General features: G+C 36.9%; 1 protein-coding gene across 10 annotated transcripts in view; it reads left to right on the top strand.

Moving 5' to 3' along the window:
- Positions 1 to 25454, top strand: part of ADGRL3 (adhesion G protein-coupled receptor L3) — an 820040-nt gene that overhangs the window by 661386 nt on the left and 133200 nt on the right. For 7 of the 10 annotated variants that reach the window (XM_030313795.1, XM_030313791.1, XM_030313786.1 and 4 more), the window contains 4 exons: positions 2305 to 2607; positions 4921 to 5024; positions 14489 to 14674; positions 17688 to 17726. In XM_030313795.1, the coding sequence (XP_030169655.1) occupies positions 2305 to 2607; positions 4921 to 5024; positions 14489 to 14674; positions 17688 to 17726 (632 nt within the window). The remainder of the gene's footprint in view (positions 1 to 2304; positions 2608 to 4920; positions 5025 to 14488; positions 14675 to 17687; positions 17727 to 25454) is intronic. The other 3 variants (XM_030313793.1, XM_030313792.1, XM_030313789.1) reach the window with 1 other exon arrangement.

The following is a 25454-nucleotide window of genomic DNA, read 5'->3' as shown; positions in this document are numbered from 1 at the left end:
TCCCTCATAGAGCATTGTATGCTAATTAAAATATCTAAATGAAAAGAAATTCACTCATTTAGAAAGCATTCTGGAGTATCTATGTAATTCTCAAGAAACTACAAATGAGACATGGCATTTTTTAAGTTGAAGGAGCCAGAAAAAATACTTGCAGTTAACTTTTAACTATTGCCTTACTATTTTATCAAGTAATATAAAGTTAAGAAGAATTTTTCCATCAGCCAGAAAAATTTGCACAAAAAGGTTCTTGTATCCCAGCCATGACACCACTGACATGTTGTTTTTAAGACTAATACTTAATATTATTAAGAACAATATTTGGGGCGCCTGGGTGGCGCAGTCGGTTAAGCGTCCGACTTCAGCCAGGTCACGATCTCGCACTCCGTGAGTTCGGGCCCCGCGTCGGGCTCTGGGCTGATGGCTCAGAGCCTGGAGCCTGCTTCAGATTCTATGTCTCCCTCTCTCTCTGCCCCTCCCCCGTTCATGCTCTGTCTCTCTCTGTCCCAAAAATAAATAAACGTTGAAAAAAAAAATTTAAAAAAAAAAGAACAATATTATTTAATTTTAATATTAATTTATTTTAATATAATGTTAAATAATATTTAATTTCAAGTTATTAATATTTCTTAGTTTTATTTTTCTTTTTGAGATATTGCAATAAATTTAAATGCAAACAACATACATAGAATCACATTTCTACTATTTATAATTTTAAGAATTCAACTTTAGTTATGTTGCTAAATTTTATATTTGAATTGTGTTAAATTGTGTCAATTTTATTTTATGAGTTCTGAATTTTGCTTTTGCAAAAATAGATACTGAAATACCAGTATTGCCATTCTGTTCTAGTATTGCTTTCACTGGCAAAAAGGTTAAAAGGCTATTGTATTCATCCACTGATGATGGTGGGGTGAATGCAGATAGTGGTGATTGGGGAGAGAGAAAAGTAAAAAAATGAGACAGAATCAACAAGACTTGGCAGTTTGGGGAATATGGTATAAATGAAAGAAGAGGAAAAAAGATACCCTCTCTTCCTTTATGAATTTTGAGTCAATGATTTTATGAACATTACATTCACATAGAGAGAAAACACAAGAGAAAGAAAGAAAACTGCAAAGAGGAACAGAACAGGCAAGACAGCTAGAAAAATAGCATCACGTCAGAAAATGCTACAATTTCAGTGATTAAATGTTCAGGAAATCCATACCCCCTTCCCACTGCCATCTCTGTCTTGTTTGGGGAAGCTTTATACGTACTAAATGCACTGTGATGGATGTGGCTTCTCTTCTGGGATAGCAGAGTCAAGTTGATGACATGTTAAAGACGGCAGACAATGAATGACAAACATCTGGAGGCTTAGCACAGGACTCCCTGAGTTCCATAACCCTGAGCTACTTTGAATCTGGTTAGAGCCGGTGTCCCTAGGTTTATTGCAAGTAAGTGAGGTTAAGCATAGTTTCTAACCTTGCAGTTAGGAATGCAATGTATGTACGTGGAGGACTGGCATACTCTTACATTCCTATGATGGAAATGTGAATATATTTTCCCAGAAAGGTGACTCTCTGCAGTGATTATTTCCATAGTATTGTTAGAACATTCCTTTGAGTACTTCATAGGCTTAATAACCTATTAACATCTGGTCAAGGAACCTTACTAGTTTTATTTGGAATTTGGCATACATACTAGACTTTAACAAATCTAGTTAGACAATAATTAATGGCACAACTGATTGGAAACCACTTATACTTCACACAGTTTTGTTAAGATGGGTCAGTTCTAAGAGCATTGGTAGATCGTCAAGTTAAAGAGACACTACTCAGAATTGTCTTTTCTCTTTTAGCTTGAGAGCACTTTAATTTTTGAGGCCCTTTTTTTCCAATCCTTTCCCCCTAATTGCTTCATCTTTAGAAACTCATGTTATACTTAATGTGAAAAGTCTAGTTTAGGTAGCTTTCTCCCATTCTATGTACCAGGTTTGAATATTCTAAGGTGAGGGCTTTAAGTATTAATCCTCTAATTGTTACAAAGGCTTGAAACGTTAAGAAGCGTACTAAAGAGTTGAATTATGCTGTTAACTTTTTTTTCTGCGATTCAAGCTGAGTAGAACCATGAACAAGCCTTCATTTGTCACTGGTCAGCTGGCCGTCATCATCCTGAAGTGCCACTTCGATACCTTGGCACTGGCTTATTTTTCCCATGTGGAGGGCTCTTGGAATTTTCAAATGAAAATGGTTTCTGAAGTATGAGGACACCTTGAGGTGATGAGCAAGCAATGTAGGTCTTTTCTTTTGAATTTTATTTCAGAAATCTCTACCACAGGACCTCTTGGTATGGGAAGTACCACCACCAGTACCACCCTGCGGACCACGACTTGGAGCCCAGGCAGGAGTACTACCCCATCAGTGTCAGGAAGAAGAAACCGGAGTACCAGCACCCCATCTCCAGCTGTGGAGGTGCTTGACGACATTACCACACATCTGCCATCAGCAGCGTCCCAAATCCCAGCCCTGGAAGAGAGCTGTGAAGCCGTGGAAGCCCGAGAAATCATGTGGTTTAAGACCCGTCAAGGACAGATGGCAAAGCAGCCGTGCCCTGCAGGAACTATAGGTAAGTGTGTCCTAGAGCCAAGCTAAAGAAAGGTATTCTGTTACTTTAGCTTGCTTTTCTCGCAATTGTTTCTTTAGTGTTTTTGTTTGTTTGTCACTACGTATTTTTGTTAGTTCACTTGAATTCTGAACTCAGCTGAATGACGATTTCAAGCAGTGTATTTTCAGAGTTGGAAAATACATTCTGAAGAAGTCACTGGTGAGGATTTGGTGGGGATACACGTGAGGTCAGTATTTTCGCCCACGGGGGTGGTCCCTGGGTGGAGTTGCAGTTAGGCTGTGCATGTCCTGGCTACTCCTGAAGGCCAGCCCTTCTGTGCAGCAGCCCAGAGCGAATCAATGGATTGGAAGGGAGTTAGTTCTCGTCCTTGGCACCGACCATCAACTGTTGATTGCAGAAAATGGGGTCAAGGACTTTTACATTAGAAGATGATCATTGAAACTACCTAAAATTTAACGGAAGAGGAAGTTTGACTCTCCTTTTCATAAGTCATCATAGCCATCCCTTAACAGTCAAGGGCTCTTCACATAGACAGGAGTCAGACTCCCACTACTCAATATCCACTAGAGAGAGCAAGCTTCATTGTTTCCTCTGAGAGACAGTTAAGAGCTAAATAGTTCTACTCTACTTCCCCCCCCTTTTTTTTTACTGTTGCGATTCATAACATCCCCCAATGGTAACCATATTATTATTTACAATCGTTAAGCCAGAAAATGCCTGGTTTTCTTATTGTCACGTACATTGATCTTCATAAAGCTAATACTTGATACACTAAATAAAATGTGCCTTATTCCATAAAATATGTAAAGAAAGCAAATATACAATAGATGTCACTGTACTAACAATAGTGACTACGCCTTTGGGTGTTATTGATCTGGTTGCTTCAAACAGGTTTCTCTTAGAACTGTTCCAGTGGGGATATAGCATTCTGAATTCTATAGTATATGAAGTGGTAGAAAGACCAAAAAGAATATTGACTTTTACACAAGTGCACATTTAATTTTTTTTCAGCAAAGTGTTTAAAAATATTCTGAAATCTTTTTTCCCTTTAGGAAAGGGTGCATTTCAGTTGTGTTACTGAAATCAGTGTGATTCCAACAGTTTGAAACCTTGCCTCTTAGCACTGTCCCCTTCGTTCTGGGCCTCATTTCCTTCATTTCTAAAAGAGAAATAATAACAGCCCCCCCACCACCACCCCGTCAAATGTTTGTTGTGAAGGTTAGTGAAGTACTTTATTTGAAAGCAGTTTGAAAGCACGACAGAAATATGTCACCATTGTTCTGTGAAAATTGGGAGAGAGACTTAAAGGGAGCCTTCTAGAGCCCTCCTAGGTGAATGTCCCTATGCTGAAATCTTATTTTTAACCTTTTCTTTGTCTCCTTTGCTGTTTAGACCCACACATGCTGTCACTTGAATTTTTGCGATAGTGTCCCCCAAACCTTCACATCTCCCCCTCAGATTCATCCTTTCTGCTGCTGCCACAGTTATCTTACTAAAACCTTAATCAGCTCATTTCTCTCTTCTGCTTAATGTTCATTGATTTTCCAGCACCCACAGGTGGCAGACCAGGCAGTTTATGATCTCACTATGCCTGCCTTTCCAAGCCCATTACATATAACTCTCCTGTACAGTAGACCTCAATTTAAAACTTTTGAGGGTCGCCTGGGTGGCTCAGTTGGTTGGGCGTCCGACTTCGGCTCAGGTCATGATCTCGCGGTCCGTGAGTTCGAGCCCCGCGTCGGGCTCTGTGCTGACAGCTCGGAGCCTGGAGCCTGTTTCGGATTCTGTGTCTCCCTCTCTCTCTGACCCTTCCCCGTTCATGCTCTGTCTCTCTCTGTCTCAAAAATGAATAAACGTTAAAAAAAATTAAAAAAAAAAATAAAACATTTGAGGTTTCCCAAGGACAACATATCTTCTCTGCACCTAGAGTGCCCTTTCCTACCTTGTCTTCCTGAAAAACCTGCAAACTGATTCCTTTAAGACTCAACTGCTACCTTGCCTTGTGTGAAAACCCACACGATAAGCCCCATGGCGGCAGGCACCGCATCTATCTCATTTATGAAATTGTCCTCTGTAACTGGTGTAGTTGCCAGCAAGTGCTTTAAAAATATTGAACGTTTTTGTTTGGTTGGTTGCATTTCTCCAATGTCCGTTGTCTGCCAGGCTCTGGATGTGGTGTTTCAATAAACATTAGCTTAGCTTAATGATCTCCATTTTGCCTGTGTTCATATTTAAACATAACATGGATATAAAGTCATTGTAAGAAACATGGTTTGAGTATTTAAAGCAGACCTTTTTCTCTCATTGTTCTAGGAGTGTCAACATATCTATGCCTGGCTCCTGATGGAATCTGGGATCCCCAAGGACCGGATCTTAGCAACTGTTCTTCTCCTTGGGTCAACCAAATAACACAAAAGGTAAATCATGTGACTGACAAGGAAGGTTTTCCCAAACTTAGATCTTCTGCTGTTGACTCTAGCTGGTGCAGACAAACTGGTTAAGATCTTTTTTTAATTAATGTGGAAATATTCTTCCATTATATTTTTATTTAAGATTTAATGACACCCTTTGATATGCGATGAGCTAATCTAGAATTTTGTTGTTCTTAAAGGGCAAATCCATGAACTTCCTCTAAACCAGGCAGTATTGCTTATGATAATTTTATTAATAATAAAAATTTTATGGTATTTTGAACTATAGGTATAAAAGTCCAAGAGGTATTATAAATCAAGCAAGCAAAACATCTAGCATACATGCATATGGATTTTCCTGTGAAAATAACAATTACCAAAAAAAGTCTACCTTTGGAATCTTAAGCTATTTGATAAATGTTCTGTAACCTAATCATTTATCAGTGTTAAAAGTATATGTACGTGTGACAAAATCTTGCAGACTCAAATTTTCAGGGCTTATTTGGTTGCAATATGTTGAACATTTTTATTATTAATGCACTGTGGGGCTTTGAATTGATTTCATTACAAACAGAGACCAGATGTGCATTTATGCCAAAAGGGCTATGGGATGAATCCTTATTATAGCAATTTGTGTGGATTTATGCACTCCTAAAATGAAGAGTCCTTCTATGGCACATTAGCTATGCTGAGGAATTTCTGAAAGAGATTTTTTCCTGAGAAATATTACGAATGATGGCCTTTCTAAAAGCCTGTCTGTGCCATTTGCCCTTTTCTCTATTTGTTTTTAACCAGTCTGATCCTCAGTAATATACTGAATAATAATCCATAAATATCTACCCAGTAGATTATTTAGCAGATGAGCCATAACTATCTATTTACCCTAAATCATGGAGAACAGTGGTTATATTGACTCTAGTTACCCTCTTACATATGCATCTCCACACTTGTTGCTGTTCATAATGATGCTTCTCCAATTTCAGCACTGTTCCTGCCACAGTTTTTATGTCCCTTGATTTTATTACAGTGTAGCTCAGACCCCAGGGCAAATAACTCTTCCTGGATGTGATCAGATTAAGAGATCAGTAGCATATCTCCTTACATTAGCAACTTTTAAAAAATACTCCCTACATACTTAGCCCAGGGGTTGATATTAATTCAGTAATAAGTCACCTAGAAAGCTGAGTGTTTTCATGATAATTCCTGAATATGGTTAGACTATTTCATTGCAGGAATTACTGGACGACTTTAACTGATAATGATGCTTAATTCTTTTCTTTCCTCTGCAGACCTCCTAATCTTATGACAAAAGAGATAATTCTTTGCAAAGACCAGACAGCTGTTGCCCATTTGATTTATGGATGGGTGTTTTTTTTTTTTAATATAACAAATATGTTCCATTATTCTGGAGCAATTCTGTTTAATCCTATAGAGTCTGTAAAATTGTGTAAGATTATAATTATACTAAGATTATAGAGTTTAGGCAATGAGAATTTATAATAATACCTTCACTGCAGTTTTCATAAGTTTATAAAATCTTCAAAAGTATAACAGGAGGCTTTGGAGTAGTCTGAATCAGATTATATAAGTAGCCCAATGTCAGTGTTGGAGCTGGGGTTTTAGCTGGGTCTACTTTTATCAAGATATCACTCATAGCCACAACACTGGTTAAACTAAACTGCACAGAATTCCTGCCTTTACATCACACTTACTTCCCTAGTCTCTCTTCACTTTTGTCCACCCTTTTACCTGGTGTGCCCCTCATACCTCCAAATATTTATGCTATCCGTTGAATATAAAGGGTAGTTGAACAGGTTTCTTTACCATAAAACTCCAACACTTTTAAATATTAACATTGTAAACCTCCAAGAGAGAATTTGTGTGCAGTGTTCACTGAGCGATTTGTCCGTATTATCTCCCTAACTCTCCAAAGCATCTTTCACAGAATTCATACTTCTGTTCATTTCCTCCCTCAGTACCTGAGTCCCAACAACAGATAGGACATTGGAAAAGGATTTGTTTCTAGCAGTATTGGGGGAGCAAAGGTGAACTGCGAGGGATTGAGCAAGAACCCAGTGCTAGTAACAGAGGTGGAGCTATTCCCAACCCCAGGCCCACTGTTGCTGGATAAAAGGAGTGACAAAAAATTGGAAGCGGATGTCTTTGAGAAGAAAGATGGCCTACAGACAAGAGACTCAGCCTAGCCCCAGGCAACTTTTCAGAAGAAGACCAAAGGGAAATAAATACACTGACCTCACTCTCCCTCCTCCTTCGATTCCCTTGCCCACCCTCCCCATTGGACAAGCCCAGTGGAAGCCAGAGAAGAGGGGCACTCTGAATAACATCCTTCTGAGTTCACCCTCTAGGGCAGAGAGCAAGATGGAGGAGGATGGAAAGTGGCCTTGACCCAGGAATTGTATAGTTCTCAGTGTTGCATTTCCCTTCTCTTACCCCTCCTCCCTTTCCCATCCACCTCCTCTTCTCCCTTCTCCCTGCACTCCGCCTCTCCTCCCTTCTGCCTTTCCCATGCCCCATCCCTGTCCTCTGCTCTGAACTTTCCCCTTTTTCTAGTGGATTTTTTTATGTCATGTTGAAAAATTAAAGTGAAAGAGTTATCTTTCATGGTTCATTCCTTCTCTCTTCCCCCTTTTGTAGTCTTGTGAACTTCAAACTTTTAAAATAAAGGAACATTTTTGACCTCCAATGACAGCACAGATGAGAAAAGAAAGGAGGGAGTAATTCAGTATAAACAGTGTATTCAATGTCCCCATCTCCGTGAGCTCCTGAGTGAATGCATCGTAGCCTGTGAGGCGCCTCCCTTATGACTGTACAGTGCTTCTCAGGGAATTCCTGAAGGCTTTCAAGGAAAGAACACTTCTGGATCACAGTCTCAGCATCTATACCACAGGGAGGACTATTCTTTTCATTATCACTAACCCTATCCACCCACTATGTGTCCGGCACCTCTGTAGACAGCAAGGATACACAAGTACATGCATCAGGATGCTTACTTTAGTTTGAAAATGAAAACTATGTTTTCATGTTTGCTAAGAAATGAGTTATGCACACACACCTCTGCCCCCACCCCTGCAGTCAGGCCAGAAGGGAGAAAACAGGCAAACAATTTTGATGGCTTTTGATCCATGAGTGAATTCAGGCCACTTCCATACTGGTGAAATTACAGATTAAATTTTGTGTGGTGATAAAGTGTAGCTTATATTTTATTAGCGAAAATGTAAGCCTTTGAAGTCAGAATTTCATGAAGAAATTTGTTACAAAGGAGCAAGAATACTTTCATAATGATGAGGTTTAATAAAAGCATAATATGTACAGAAAGAGCAAGGCAAAAATTTGTGCACAACGTGGCCTTTACTCCAGCAGCAAAAGAGAGGGAGGTGGGAGAGACAGGGAGAGAGAAAAATTGGTAGGTAGGTGGATAGATAGATGAGTCGATGGTTAGATGGGTGGGCGGATGGATGGATGGATGGATGGATGGATAGAAGGAAAGGCAGTTTCAAAGATAAATAGATGAGTGGATAGAAAAATAGATTAGTCTTTTTTTTTTTTTTTTGGGAGAGAGCCAAAGCATAAGAGACTGTTAAAAACTGAGAACAAACTGAGGGTTGATGGGGGGTGGGAGGGAGGGGAGGGTGGGTGATGGGTATTGAGGAGGGCACCTTTTGGGATGAGCACTGGGTGTTGTATGGAAACCAATTTGTCAATAAATTTCATATATATAAAAAAAAATAAAAAAAAATAAAAATTTAGCCTCGAAATATAAAAAAAAAAAAAAGAAAAATAGATTAGTCTTCAAATTAATTTTTTTTTAAATATTTTCAAGCTTTTCTTGACAGCAAGCAGATTGGTTCAGAGCTTGGCCTCTTCACACATATGTAGCAAAATATCGTATTTTCTCGCCATAATGACTGCTTACTAAAATACAGTTTCTCACTTCAGCTTGATCTCTAGGTTAGACTCAGATTCTCCAAAAGGAGTTTATATTTTCTGTGTTGCATACCTTTAAAGAGCTGATTGCACTTTACACTCCCTCCAGTCAATTTAAAATTTTTTGAAATTACAGTTTTGAATAGCTTTCATATTTCTTTGCATGTGAAGTGAGGTGAGCTTCCTCCTTCATTGCCTAGTTCAACTATTATATGGAAAAGAAATGACTGAATTGTCACTGGAAAATAGTCTTTCTGTTTCTAACAAACTGAAGAGTCTTGTCTTTTGTTTGTTCACAAGCTACTGACAGATTTTGAGATAAGTAGAGTTCTCCCTGCGTTTTCTAATGAAGGATGTGAATACCTAGAATTTTTGCTATTTAATTGTATAAAATAAGCCAGTTGCCTGCCTTGGAAGAAAAAGTCGAATCCTGTCACCCAGATTTTAATTTCTCCATTCTTTTAATCTCCATAGAGATTCTGTAAATTGCTTCTTAATTTTATCAGAGATTGGTAGGGTTTCTAGGACTTCAGGCTTATTTAACCTACTTTCAATTGTAAGATAGAAGCATTTAATTGCCTCTCTACCTACTTGACTCTGATTTACAGCAAAATAGCATAAGTAGATCTTTCAAAGAAATGATAGCTATATACTTAAACACTATGAGAAACTCCTTCATGAATTGGTTTGGCACCCGATTAATGTTTGATGTAATAAATCTCATAAAATGTCAAAGCTTATTTCAAAGAAAATTGTTTTTACATGTGTCAAAATTTGACATGTAAATAGTATCCATCTCTGTCATAATTATCCTCAACTAAAGCTGCAGGGTTTGCCTTCCCCTATTCAAGTCCTGAATATAATCCCACCATTTCAATACAGGTATTAATTTACTAATCCTCACAGAACTCGTAAGATTTCTCAGTGTATGTGCTTATTGCTGAGAAATAACTTCAGTAGAATTTAGTGAAAGAAATGTTAGAGACAGACGTTTTCATTAGGTCTGTAAGCTAGGATATACAGAATAACATTATTTCAACCCTGCCTCTGTGCAGAAGCTTGAGGCAGATTCAAGATATGCATGTATTTGTTGTATAGAAATGAGATACTTGTGGTCCGTGACTGCTGGGGTGAGAGGAGTAAATAGGGCCATCAGGACAGGGGAGCAACCTCTGGCTGCCACTGGAAAGAATATGGTCAGTGAAAGCCTTGTCTGGAAAGGCAACCTTTGAACTGAGCAGTGAATGTTGAGGTCATAATGGCTGTTGGAGAATCCAGTTAATGGCATTACCATGGAGTGCCTCTCTTCCCTTCTCCTCCCCTCAGAGAGTAGGCCCGTCAGTGTACTTATAAGTCTCTCCCAAATCAGGCCACTTTCCACTGTTCTCCACTGCTGCTACCCTAACCCACAACAGCTTCTGCTGCTGTAGCCTCTTAGCAAGTACCCTGTCATTCATTCATTCACTCCTGAACCCTCTAATCCATTCTCCTGCATTTGATTTCAAACACAACTCTGATTAGATCACTCCTGTTTAGACATATTAGTACCTTCCCTTGATCTTAGCATGATCCACAAAATCTTCATCATGACTTATGAAGGGGACAACTTCATCTGCCCCTTGCTCACTTCTCTGGCCACCTAAATTCCAGTTATAGCACCCCTTGTGCAGTTCCCCTAGGAACCCATACCCCTCCCTCCTGAAAGTGTCGTCTCTGCCTAGAGGCCCTCACCTATATCCTAACCCAATCCTTTCTTTTCCTCACACGAAACATTCCTCCACCTCACACGAAACATTCTTCCTTAGAAAAGCATTTCCTAAATTATTCCCTAACTTCATACAGTCGATTAAAAGGCCCTTAAACTTGGATTCTGTATTGCACTCCACAAAATTAAAATTAAATAATTTTGTAGCTAATTTATTAAGAGTTCTTTCCATTGCTAGTATGTAAGCTCCTTTTTATTGGGAACCATTTTATTTAGTATTGTAGCCTCAGACTTTAGCATAATGCCATTAGAAATTCAAATTTTAGTTAAAAAAGCAAATGAACATGTAGAGTGAATAACTGTTGAAATTATAGAGATATTCATCCTATTTTTAAAGCAAGATGCAGTACATATTTACCTCATAGACAATACAATTTATACTGTGTAGGTATCAATATTGAGTTCTGAAGGTGGAAAAGTGTGCTTTTCCTTTCTGTTGTACCTACAGTATCCTGTCTTCCCAAACCATGGTTGTTATAGTTGTTTACTTTGGTTGCCTTCCCACCCCATTTCCAGATGTTTTCTACCCCTCTGCTAATATTCCCATAATACCTCATATACAATCCTGTTATTAAAATTGTCTCGTTGGGGCACCTGGGTGGTTCAGTCTGTTTAGCATCCAACTTCGGCTCAGGTCACGTTCTCACGGTTTGTGGATTTGAGCCCTGCATTGGGCTCTGTGCTGACAGCTCAGAGCCTGGAGCCTGCTTCGGATTCTGTGTGTCCCTATTTCTCTCTGCCCCTCCCTTGCTCGTGCTCTCTCTCTCTCTCACAAATAAATAAATAAACATAAGAAATAAAATAAAATTGCATCATTGCATTAATGTTATTTACTTGTATGCCTCTAACCCCAGATGCCTCTCAAACTTTGTTCAACACAGACCATTTAAGTAAATCAAAAGACTCTAGAGGTCCATCTGCCCTGACCATTCTCATAGAAAAACTAATACATGTCAATAAAGAAATAGAAGAAAACAATATAACAACCAACAAAGGTACAGAACAACTGTACAGGGGTGCTTGGGTGGCTCAGTGTCCGACTCTCGGTTTCTGCCCAGGTCATAATCTCAATTTTGTGACTTCAAGCCCCGCACTGGGCTCTGTGCTGACAGTGCAGAGCCTGCTTGGGATTCTCTCTCTCTTCCTCTCTCTCTGCCCCTCCCCCATTCACACTGTCTCTCTCTCTCAAAATAAATTTAAAAAAAAAATTTAAAAAGAACAATTGTACAGCAGTGATTAACAAAGTAAAACCATAGAATTCTACAAATATATTCATTATTAGAGGAATAGCATAGATAGAAACTATAACAAATGCCAGCCCACTCTGTATCATGTGTTGATTAAAAGAACATCCTCTTGGAAAATTATGGGAATTCCAACCACTGGATGTTCATATGCACACTAAGAGTTTTTCAAAGTTACCAAGCACTTGTATCATGTGCACCATTCAATAAGTCTGAATGGAATACTGAATTTGAAATCTTTGCGAATACCTAGCTTCTCACTGATTTAAATTAACGAATACTAAATTTTGTAAATCACCTATTGATTATTAGATTACCAGTAAACAGCCTTACATTGTATATAAAATTAAAATGTATGAATTACAACCACATTTATTTCACTCTGAGACCACTTGAAAATACTTTCATGACAGTCAGTGGGCCATGAATGCTACTTTGATCCACATTGAATTTGTTATGTACTTATCCTTGAACCCTGTAATATGCTCCATTTGGTTACAGGTATCTAGCTATGTAGGTCTTGACCATATTTTACAAATTTATTAAAGTTAGTGCGGGTGTTTACAATTGTAAGGATTTCTAAAAAACACTGGTTATATATAATAACTACTTTAACCATTCTTCTTGTAAAATTTAAACATTACAGAAAAGGATTTTTCCTTTGATTCCCATTTTTCAGACTTCGTGCTTAAATATATGTAAAATAAACACATAAAAATATCATGTTTTATGTATTGTATTTCTTCTTCATAGATAGCATGTTTATATGCTACTTACATTTTGTATTTTTATTTCAAGTAGCATGCTAATAGATATTAGCGTAAATACTTTTTTATACTTGAATTTATTTTAACTCAGCATTGCATGTTGAAATTTGATGTTAATGATATTGATCTCCTTTATACTTTTAAACCATTGTACCATATTCCATGATATTTATATACATGAGCAGTTTTCTGCAGGTCATAATCCATTTTGTTTTGTATTTTAAACAAGCTAGAATAAACATCTTTGAATATTTCTCTTTTACATCTGTGGGATTATTTGTTATGGTTGATAGTGATAAGAGAAATCCCTCAGTTATATAGTCTTCGCATTACAAAATTTAATGGACATTGGTAATTAATTCTATGTGGGGCCTATACAAATATATATGCCCAGGAGCTGTTTCTGAGGGTGAGAGACATTTCCACAAATCCTTTCCAACATTGTGTTACTATACTTGCTTCGTTTTCAATTTGGATCTTTAAATATACTTGAGGATATGATTATTAATGATATAGATGTTCCGATAACCCTAACTTATTTATTTGTTTCTTAATAGTCAATCCTGCTATAAATATTTATTGAGCATCCCTGAGGAGATAGTGTTAACTTACATGACTAAGAGTCTTAGTCTTGCTCCTTATAGCCTGAATACCTGCTAGAAGATGACCTTACAGAAAGGACTTTTCTCTGTGTGACCCTAAGTTTTATATAGGACTGTGCTAAAAAAAAAAAAAAAAAAAAAAGTTTCCGGGGCGCCTGGGTGGCTCCATCGGTTGGGCGACCGACTTTGGCTCAGGTCATGATCTCGCAGTTTGTGAGTTCAAGCCCCGGGTCGGGCTCTGTGCTGACAGCTGGGAGCCTGGAGCCTGCTTCGGATTCTGTGTCCCTCTCTCTCTCTGCCTCTCCCCCACTCATGCTCTGTGTCTCTCTGCTTCTCAATAATAAATAAACGTAAAAAAAAATTTATAAAAAAAAGTTCCCTAAACATGACACTGTTATATATTTAACTAGTAATACTGTAAGATATCCCTATCTTCTTATTACCCAAAGCTATCAAATGTTCACGTGAACATGGGTTATTAGTATCTGTCTTTTTAAATAACATCTTTGGGGTATTGACAGTTTGATATATCTTTATAGAATATAGTTGAAAAATAAGCATGTAGCTTCAGAAAAGGAAGATGCTAGAAACAGCAGTAATTTGCTACCTAGTGCAGTGGGAACAAAATCTCATATTTAGTTAAGAAGAAAATGAAGACCCTTTGAAAAACAGGGATTGTATTTGGGACAAATTTTTAGAGTTTAGCATCAGTCCGTATACATTGTGTATTAAGCGCTAAATTAGGCACAATGGAAACTTTGTGCTTGTCTCTTAGAACTTAGAATATGGTTGGGGATTCACAACTGCATCATCACAACTCATCAGCATCCAATTTAGAAACTCACAGAGAAACTCATAGGGCAAACCTTAGATGTGACCACTCAAATGGATAATTACGGTGAGAACAATTTTTAGAAGACTCCTCAAAGGGGACTTTCCTAAAGATATGAATTTCAAGTTAGGTATTGTGGGAAAAGATTGATTAGTAGGAAAACCTGAGACTATCTTCCAGGTGAAGCTGGAGTTAAATAACTATGTCTTGGCTTGATGATTATAATTCCCATGCAAAAACAATTGTTCACAGAGACCAATAAAATCCCTTACTTAAGATCTCTTTCCTTTTTATTCTGTTTTCAAAAAACCGCAGTTGAAATCTGGAGAGACAGCTGCCAACATAGCTAGAGAGCTGGCTGAACAAACAAGAAATCATTTGAATGCTGGAGACATCACCTACTCAGTCCGTGCCATGGACCAGCTGGTAGGGCTCCTAGATGTACAACTCCGGAACTTGACCCCAGGTGGAAAAGATAGTGCTGCACGGAGTTTGAACAAGGTAAGGACTTCAGCTATATATTTTTAAAGCTGTAGTAGGATCAGTGAGCCTTCCTTGGTTAATTTCTCTCTATAAAATTCGTTCGTTCTAAAGAGCATCACTAGTTACATTCAGTCTGCTTCACTATTTTATTATTAATGATGGCCCACCCTATTTGGCCTCTAAAGACACAATAAATGACAATCTCTCTCTTTACAAAAAATGTAAATTTTTTGAATTTACAATTCTATTTTCTTTAGTGTTTACTGTTTTGAATGCTAAATTCTGGCAAGGTCAATACGAGTAAATGTGAATTATTTTGCTTCTTTTCTTCCTTTTAAACTTTTATTTTAAAATAATTACAATAAAACAAATGTCTAATTGCAATAAACAAAAGTCTAATAAGTATAAATTTAGAAAATAGCAACAATGAGAAAGGATATTAGCAATTCATTAAAGATGTTTTAAAAATGAAATGACTTAATCTAATTAATATTATACTTAAAAACTCATGAGGCAAGTAATTAGGTTTTAATTTGTATTTCCTTTTGATATTTAAATTACTCAGATTTTACTTCACTATGTTAACACTTAGAAGGTTTAATTGTATTTCAGCAAATCTGAATAATGAAAATAATACATTTTTAAATTTCAGAGAAGATACATTTTATATATTCTCATTGATACTTATAAATATACAATATATTTATATACATTATATAAACATATACAAGCATTTTATGTTTATTGTATATAACCTATATACCATATAAGCACTTAACTTACATAACTATGTAAAATATATTTTACATATTTATAAGGAATATAATTTATTACTTATAAAATCACATGGTGAAATAACTCCATGATCAAAAACAAACTAGAATTGCTACCATCAAATGACATGTTCCCTAAAAGATATTTGTGCAGGAGAAGTGATCAATTATGGAAACTGGATTTTAAGGCCTTGAATGTCTGATAGTCCTACTACTGTATAAAGCAAGAATTTGGCAGTAACAGACTAAAGTCCTCAATGGAATTCACTAAATGAACATTCCCCTTTAGAATGACAAATGACTTCTGAGTGGTGTTTTAATATGTTAAGTTCTTTTGTGTCTTATTAGACTAAAGTCTCACTGATAAAGATGGAAGAAATTTTTCCAATACTGATGGTTGGATATAGGAAAGCCTACTATTTTATCTGGCAAATACAGTTTTTCCTGCAGTTTCATCCTCAGAAAACAGATTCTGTTTTATCTAGTAGATATAAATTATTATTAGAGGTTTGGTTTTTTTTTTTGTTCATGCTGAACATAAAGGAGTTATTTTTGTCACTTATACCCCTGACAGAATCACAACCAAGTCCCCGATAAAATGTAATCCACAGCGGCCTATGTAATCTGGGCATGCTGTGATTTTAATGTGTTATTACCCAGGCTGACTGGATGCTATTAATGAATATTGCCGCCAGCTATTGTTATCCTAATGTACTGGAGGTAGTAATTTCTATTAATGTTACATATCCATAACATTACTTGTTATAGCAATACTTTGTATCTTTATTTAAAAATGATGTTGATGTCTGACAATATCAGGTAAAGCTGGCAATTAATGTCACATTCTAACTGGCTACAGCTAATCAGCTTGCCTACTCTGAATATCAAATAACTACATAATGGGCAAATTTCCATTTGTGAAGCTTTTTAATGCTTTCTTTTGTTTCCCATTTGGCTCTTTTCAGTTGTTTATATAATGTGGTTTGTCATATGTTAATTTGCATGATGGGGTAAGGAGATGGGAGGGCAAAGGTTATTCACATGCTTGCTGGCTTGCTCTCATATCCTGTGGTTCCCACTGTTCCCCGAAGCAGTTATAACCCATCAGATTTGCAAAGTCAACTTGGTACAAATCAATTGAACTCCACATTGAAATTCTGAAGGGTTTAGAGTCCTGCAACACCAAGATGCGAGTCAGTGATCCAAATGACAGCGCTGGCAATTTACTTGCACTCATTCCTCACTTAATTCTGTAGAGGAGTAACTGCAGTGTGCTCTTTGAAGAATGCATGAATTAAAGTTGGGAGAGTATTAGCCACACAAAAGGCATCAGAGTAACTGCTTCTTAAACCTGGGTAATTTTCTCCTTCAACAATCAAGGCTACTGAAGGGGAAAAAAAAATAGGGAAGTGGAAGAAAATCACAATCGAATTTATAAAATTTTGTGTCATTTATTTAAACAGGGCAATTAAACTTATTAATTATTCATTCCATCATCAGAAAAAAAAAATGTTTGGGATTGAATATGAGTTATTGTTAACCTTTTGCCCAGAAAAACATCACTCAGTATGCAAACAAATAAAAACAGGCTTCTTATCCCACAGAAGTTTCTAAAATGTATAATTTTTTTGGTCAAAACTGTGAAAAGAAATTATTCAAGAAATAAAAGCAGTGATAAGTCAGAAGATGAATCACATTCTTCTAATCAGAAGTTACTTATCTGTTGGTATCTTTCCCTTGGAATCAAATAACCGTAATGAATGGACATTTCTATTTTTCTGGTAAACAAAATTTTTTGTGTTTGAACATACGGTTTGTGGTGCATATTAACCATCTCTATAATCTCTAAACCACAAACAATGTGGGTTCCAAAGTTTTGATATAACTTCCTTAACTTCATGTCTTCATTTGTGGCCCATGAATTAACCGCTAACCTGATGTGAAATGAATCATTTCAAATAACTGAAGTGTAATGATTATTACTAATTTCTACTACATTTATTCCCAGATTTCCTCCCATCATTAACAACTTTATACCATACAGTTTCCACCTGGCTTATTCTGAAAGGGCGTTGGCGACTGTCTTTCAAGCCATGGCTTACATTTTGCTGCTGCTTAGCTTTCATTCTCCTCTAGAAAGTAGTGCACAACAGAATAAGGTGTTTTGTGTAGATGCGTTCTTTTATTTTTCTTGTTTTCTTCTGTCACTAACTTGTTTTTTCTATTCTGTGTTTAATCTGCTGTCTTAATGGATTCAGCTTCAGAAAAGAGAGCGCTCTTGCAGAGCCTATGTCCAGGTACTTTCTGCGTTTTTATAAATGTGTTAAGTTGTTGAATTGTCTCTGTTGGTGATAGCATTGATGGGCATCTGATAGCAAAACGGTAACGTACCTTGTTGAGCTAAAGGGATTTAAAGGGAGGGCATGAAGGGTGGGGACAGAAAGACATATGAAAGGGTATGTGCTGAAAAGAAATCTGGCAGTGCCCATGCTCTGTCATCCAAGATGAACACAGACCAACAAGGAGGTGTAACTTGGAATGTGAGAATTTTGATCATAACTGAAAGGTGAGTTGGGTGCAATACGTAAATCTCTAATTTCTTCATAGAGGTGTGTGTGTGTGTGAAAGCATTTCATTAATACACTGGGCCAGCTAATATTTGAGTAGCAAATCATTCAGAAATGACATTTAATCAGCCATATAAGACAACGAATAGTCCAGAATACTTGGAACATCGTGCTTCTGTACCAAAATATTCCACCCACATGGTGACTGTCTTACCTTCCCACCCATTATGAACATTTTAGTCCTGATATAAATATAATTTTTCTCCAGCTAACATGTTGCAATTTGTTTCTAAGCAGGGTAGAAACCATTACTTTGTTTATGGGGTCTGTGTGAAAAGAATGGCAGAAACAACTTTATAGTTATTTTTACAAGACAGGAAGGCAGTGTAGAGGTTTGAAAATTTTTTTTTTCCTTTTTCCCCTCTAGGTTCTTTGGCTGGTCTAATAATTAAATTGACATAAGACAGATTAACAGGAGAAAAAAAAAACAACTTTAATTCCAGATGTACAGGAACCCCCAAAGACATGAACTGGAAGGCAGTCAGGCAATTGAATGTTATTCTAAACTAAGGAATAGGATAAGGACCTGAGGCTTTAAAAAAGAGGGACAATAATTTACATCAAAAAAAGCTCTTAATGTACATTTTACTGTATAAATTTATGAATCTTTGAATGTAAGGAACATTCAGCTGTTTTTTGTTTTTTCCATATATATATATATATATGATATATATGTATATCTTATATATATATTCCCTTAAGATATATCTCCTGTCCTCTTAATATGTATAATAGGTAGAGAAATTGAAGTATTCTTCAGCAATGAAAGCTGAAGATCATTTTTTAGCAATTTTAGGATTGTTTTTGATTGCAATCTATGCTATCCCTTTAATAGGGCCTTGGAGATAATTAGCCTTTTGGTATTTAAATCTGTGAAATGCATGGTCATTCAAACATGAATCTCTGATGGAAAATTAATAGCACAGTTTATTCAATGGCTGATTTCCTGGTGTTATAATTGCCTGGCTATGAATAAATGTTTCAGTTATTGACTAAACATCTGATAAGACCAAATACAAACAGAATATTTGTGAAGTAGAAATGCTCTGCTCACTAAGACATGGCATTACTTCTATTCATTTTAACATAGATGATCACTCTATGAAATTCTAGGGTAAATAACACTTTAAACTTTATTTGAATTTTAAAGACTTGTTTTATGTTCCCTATTGTTTCTAGGTTTGGAGCACTTTCTGAGCTATGTATACGATAGGTTTAAAATATACTAGAAGTGCTTTATGCATTAAATTTGAAAAAAAAATGTAGCTGTTTAAACATGAGATTCTTTAAAAATGTGGCCTTTACATCGGTGTAAACAATGATTCTTCTAGGTTTGACTTTGACCATCAAATCCATTTAGCTTTTAATTGTTTAGAGGTACTTTGTCTATTCTATGATTTATCTAGATCAGTCTTTTACTTCTTTATACTTCCTACATTTGTTTATTAAACATAAAAAGCACAGTAAAAACTGAACTATCATCTGGCAGCCATGATAACTGAATACTGTTTTGTAGGTGAATAATTAAAAGGTGATTGCTTTGATTTTTTTAAATAATATGCGAATCTCCTAATACTCAGTATGCTTGTACCTCAAAAAATTGAACAAAAACAAACAAAAAAATTGGGTCCAGTATTTTTTTCATTTAGTTTTAATATAGATTACACTAAAGTCTTTGTTCACTACCAAGAGATAGAAACTGATACAAGTCATAGTAAAAAAAAAAAAAAAATCATTATCATGTCTGGGGCAAAATAGATACCTTCATTCAAGAAGAGAGTGTTAAGTATTATGCCAAGAAAGAGAAGTAAGGCTTGTGTTACATCTGTAACACGTACTGTGATGTCCTATATTAATAAAAGGTACCTTAAAAATGAAAATGAGTTCACTGAGATCTGGAGAGATGAGATGATTGGCCCAAGGTCAACCACTAGCACCGAAGGTACTAATGCTGTTGTCCTAACGTGTCTGTAATGTTTTTGCAACATGAACAGTGATTTATTGTTGAGAATAAATGCATTTATCAGGCACTAATTCTGTGGCCATCACTGTGTGGAGCAGTTTGCATAAATTCTTATTTAATATTCACAACCATCTTTTGATATAATTATAAGAGAGAGAGAGCAGGAGAGGGATAGAGGAAGAGGAATAGAGAGAGAATCCCAAGCAGGCTCCACACTGTCAGAGCAGAGCCTGATGTGGAGCTCAAACTCATGCACTGTGAGTTCATGTCCTGGATGGAAATTGAGAGTCAGATGTTTAACCTACTGAGCCACACAGGCGCCCCAATTATTGCTATTTTTAACTTAGAGTAGAGAAAATGAGACCCAGGGAGAAAATTAAGTGACTTTAACAAGATCGTACCATAGTAATGAAGGGGGTCCTGAATTCAAAGCTTGGACTTCCTGATTCTGAAGCTCATGTTCCAAATCCCTAAGATATGGCTATTCCAGAACTGACTTCATTATTTGGTGTTAGGAGTCAGGATAGATCTACTGGTTTACATTTACTGATTTATTTTATTTTATCTCAGGGATGATATAGAATGAAATAGTTTTATTTTCCTTCTTGTTTGAGGTTCAGTTCACATGGCTGTTTGGTAATAATTTTGCACTGCTAAGTTCAAATACACACATAACTTGCCTTGAGGTCCTTTTGTTTTCAGAGGACACTGTGATCAAAAAATCATCATATTAAGAAAGGAAAAAGCAAATAGAAAATACAGTAATGCTGTGTTAAAGGAGGAACTGTAAAAATGTTTTCCAAAGTGACTGCACCCTTTTACACTTCCAACCAGCAATACATGAAGGTTTCACTTCCTTCACATCCTCGGCAACACTTGTTATTTTCTCTCTTTTTTGAGTATAGTCATTCTAGTACAGGTGGATTGCAAAAGTCCTTAACTCCAGTCATGGAATGGGGGCTTGGGTGGGTGTGGGAGTGTGGTACGTGAACCAGTGAAAAGTCATATGACTCCAAAGAGACATCCGTGGTTTTCATGAGACTCTGGGAGTACAGGTTGACCTCAAACCACTCAAGAACTGCTTTCATGTTGTATAAATGAAACCAGAACTTAGATTTTCATTTTTTTCTCAATTGTCAACCCTGTGCCCAGTTTTTAAATAGTAATGTTTGTTAGCATTGTTCTCTTCTTTAGAAGGAAATATTAAGAAATACTGGCATTCATTTTTCACAGTTTTAAAAGCAGGACATTTTCCTAGCTAAGCATTATATATATTTAAAAAATTTGTCAGCCATTCTTTTTGTTCTCTAGATCTCAGAGGCAGCACATATGCCCTGTAGATTCTGCAGTTGACCTTGCTTAATGGATAATATAAGAACATACAGTTATGGATATGAATCTTTTGAGTCATCCTTTGGAAGCTGCTATTACCTGCACAGTCAGGCTGAGAACTGATTGGAAAAAATTGGTAGATAGATGCAAATGAACACACACACAGTTTTCTTCCTTCCTTCCTACCTTCCGTCCTCCTTTCCTTCCTTTCTCCTTCTCCTTCTTCCTCTTCCTCTTCTTCTTCTCCTTCTCCTTCCCATTCTCCTTCTTCTTTTTCTTCAAAGGCAGATGGTTTGTGTTCTTTAAAGCTTACAAAGAATTTGAAACACACTTTTAATTTTAATTCACGACTATGATTTGCTCATTACGGATTTGTTAATTTAGTTTGTTTGTTTTGCCTTAATTATCCACTAGATATCTCTGGGCTAGGCACCAGCAGTGCCAAAACAATGTCTGTCTCCGACTATGGAAAAATACCACATGATAATTAACAACAAAAACATTCAGGAGTTAATAGTTGAGCACATGAGCCCAATAACCTTATCAGCACTGGGATACAGCAACGCACATAACAGGCAAAATCCTGCTGTGATATTTCTAGGGGCAGAATATAAACAATACAGTAAGTATGTGAAAAATATGGCCTATGAGATGATGATAAATACTAAGGAGAAAAAGAAATGCATCACCATATTGATATTTGAGCAAAACTCTGAAGGAGGTGAGGGAGTGAACTAAGCAGATACATGGGGAAAAGCACTCTTGTAGAGAGACAGAAAATTTCTGAGGTAGAAACATGCCTGTGGTATTCCAGGAGGCCAGTGCAACTGGTGCATTGTAATTTTACATTTTTTTTAATGTTTATTTTTTTGAGAGAGAGAAAGAATGAGACAGAGTACAAGCAGGGGAGGGGCAGAGAGAGAGAGGGAGACACAGAATCTGAAGCAGGCTCCAGGCTTGGAGCTGTCAGCACAGAGCCCAAGGCGGGGCTTGAACCCACAAACCGTGAGATCGTGACCTGAGCCGAAGTGGGACGCTTAATGGACTGTAACTGGTGCACGGTAAAAGAGGTAGCAAGGGCTCAGATGTGACAGACCATCATAAGGATGCTGGCTTTTATTCAGAGAGACACAGTAAACCACTGTAGGTTTCAGGGCAGAGTGATGACGTGACCTAATGTGTTTTAAAAGTAAAGAATAGATTATTGGAGGAAAACTAAAGCCTGAAACAGGGTGACCAAGCACAATAGGGTCAAATAGACTCATTTGAGTCTCACTGAGACTCACTGAGTGTGGGATGCTGAGATAATTACTCAGGTTCAGGATTTCTTTTTAAGTGTACCAAACAGGATTTGCTAAGGGATCATATGTGACATGTCAGAGAAAGGAGTCAAAATGACAAAAAGTTTTGCCTGAGCTTCTGGAAGGATGAAGTCACTATTTATTGAGACAGTCTGTCTGTGACCAACTTGGGACCAGAACAAAAAGCACTTCACTTTGGGGCATGTTAACTTTGAGATTCCCGTTAGTTGCACAATGCAGATGTTAAATATGCAGTTAGTTATATAAGCATGCAGTTCGGCTGAGAGATCAGGCTAGAAATCATCATTTGGCAATGTTTCACTTCAAGTGGCATTTACAGCCAACATGCTAGATGAATACAACAACACAATGAGTGTAGAGAGAAGAGGAAAGAATCTAGGACGGAGCCCCAGGATACTGCCATACTCTAAGAGGTCAGGGAGAAAAGAAACCAACAAGAGAGGCTGAAGAACAGCCTTGAGGAACAAGGGAAACCTGCAGAGCATGGCATTCAGGAATCCACTCCAGTTCGTATTTCACAGAGGAAGTAATAATGTCAATGTCTGAATCTGCTCAGAAATGCTGACACAGGTTTTCAAGGATAAAAGTAATGTCAACTGTTGATTAATTGAAAAAAATCCCAAAGCCCATATATCTATATTATTATGTGTACTTTCTGATTTTTTTTTTTACCTATTCCTTTCATTCTTTTGTCTCCAATGCAGACTTTCTTGTGAACCTAAGTTGCCACTTGCGTCTTGGACAAAGTGCAAATTGAATTATGCCCGTTTTACTTGTCTGCCTTTGGTGCATGAGACAGGAAGGATTCTAACCTCCATTTATACTGCTAGGAAGAAATTAATGAGTATTTTCAAGTTCCTTGTTTGGTCACTTAATTGGCTGTGTGACAAAGAGCTCCGTGGTGCATGTCAAACAACTTTCAGAGTCCTCTAATGATTTGTGCTTTGCTTGACTTGTGATACTATTCTGTGTGGCCTGTCAGGCTGGATATCCTTGTTAAAGTGGCTAGAATAAATTGGCTAGTGGTGTGCATACAATGTAGTATATTAACTACAGCAACAGGGAGTACTTTTAGCAGCTCTTTCAAGAGATTTCGATGTTTGCCCATAAGCATCAAAGCCAACCCAAACTTTCATTTAATATAATTAAAAGGACATCTGAAAGTAGTTTGAATCACAGCAGGTTCTTGAGGTTTGGTAACCCTTTGTTAAAACCCTGTGAACTTAATATATTTCACAGCTTGATAAATCTGCACTTGATTTGTGTCAGTAAGAGAGAAAATATAAATCTGCACCCTGCGTGTTTCTGGTGCCCTGAACCTATTGCTGAAAAACATTGAGATCAAAGAAAGTGACTTCCATCGACAAAACCAGAGTAGTTTTCTTCAGAGAAAGAAGTTGTAAGAATTCTCTCCTGTAAGTTGTAGTTATTAAATGCTGTGAGAAAGCAGTCGTTGAATCAAAAGACAGTGAAACAGCATGTAATGTAGCAGAGTAAATTATACAGGTTATCATTTAAAACATGGACAGGTCACTTCATCTATCTCATAATTAAAAAACCTCCAAATGACAGATGTTAATGATGGAGATCCTACTTTGACGTGCATAGAACATCATTCTGGGGAAATCTCTCAAAATTCCTGTGGTGAATGTGTCAGGTCAAGCAGTGATGGCTGCTTTACAGTCATTTCCGACTCTTCCATTTTGCACATTCCTATAAATAAACAAAATGTTCCAGCTGCTCTTTGTATATACATGGTTTATGAATGCTTTGGGAAGTAATTCTTATGAGGGTCAAAAAACCCCTTCTGTTTTTAAATAAAATATTTTCATCTGAAACAAAAACATTTTCCCACTTCTTTTCACCAAGTTGTATTCTCTCTTATAATTTTCTGACCAAAGCCTGGGTCATTAATTAATTGTTAATTTAACGTTCTTTCTAATGCATCATTGCATTCTGAAGGGTTTACTTTCAGAAAAGTCTTAAATACACAGGCTATATAAATATAAAAAAAGGATAGACATCAGTTTACTTTGTTATTTCTTTAATATCTCTATGATCACATAGCTAACCAGAAGGAAAAAGATATTAAAAATAGCATTACAGATTTAAGACCCTACTTTCTGAAGCTATCATTACTTTTTCTGATGCAGGTCAGAAAAGAAATGGAAGTTTTAAGGTGTAATTTGCAGTAAAGTAGTTGCCTGATGGCTTGGAACCAAACAAATGATTTTTTAGTACTGCTCCCTACAGAGTTATAATTTTGATATTTTCCCTTATCTAATATATTAATTTTATACAGCTCGTAGTATCACAAACTTTACTATGGTGACTTAAACAAACCAGGGTTTTATTCATATGCATAAAAAAGAAATGCAGTCCAGGATTAGCATGAAAATTCCACAGCAGAGACCAAGACTTCATCTGTTTTTCTGTTCTATTATCTTTAAAACATGCGCTTCCATCCTCAAAATGAGACAATGGCAGGGGTACCAAAGTGGCTCAGTCGGTTAAGCATCGGACTCTTGGTTTTGGCTCAGGTTAAGATCTCACAGTTCATGAGTTCAAGCTCTACATTGGTCTGTGTGCTGTTAGTGTGGAGCCTGCTTGGGCTTCTCTCTCACTCCCCCTTTCTCTCTCTGGCCCTCCCTACTTATACTTTCTCTCTCGCAAAATAAAGAAAAAATGAGACGATGGCTACTTAGGTTCCAGTCGTCACTTCATGCTAATCTCTAAACAGGAAGATCTCCCCATCATCTCCCCAGGCATTCAGCTCTTTAT

The sequence above is a fragment of the Lynx canadensis genome, chromosome B1, assembly GCF_007474595.2.
Source record: "Lynx canadensis isolate LIC74 chromosome B1, mLynCan4.pri.v2, whole genome shotgun sequence".
Classification (NCBI taxonomy): Eukaryota; Metazoa; Chordata; class Mammalia; order Carnivora; family Felidae; genus Lynx; species Lynx canadensis.
The sequence above is the reverse complement of the archived record's forward strand: the minus strand, read 5'-3'. Positions and strand labels throughout refer to the sequence as shown.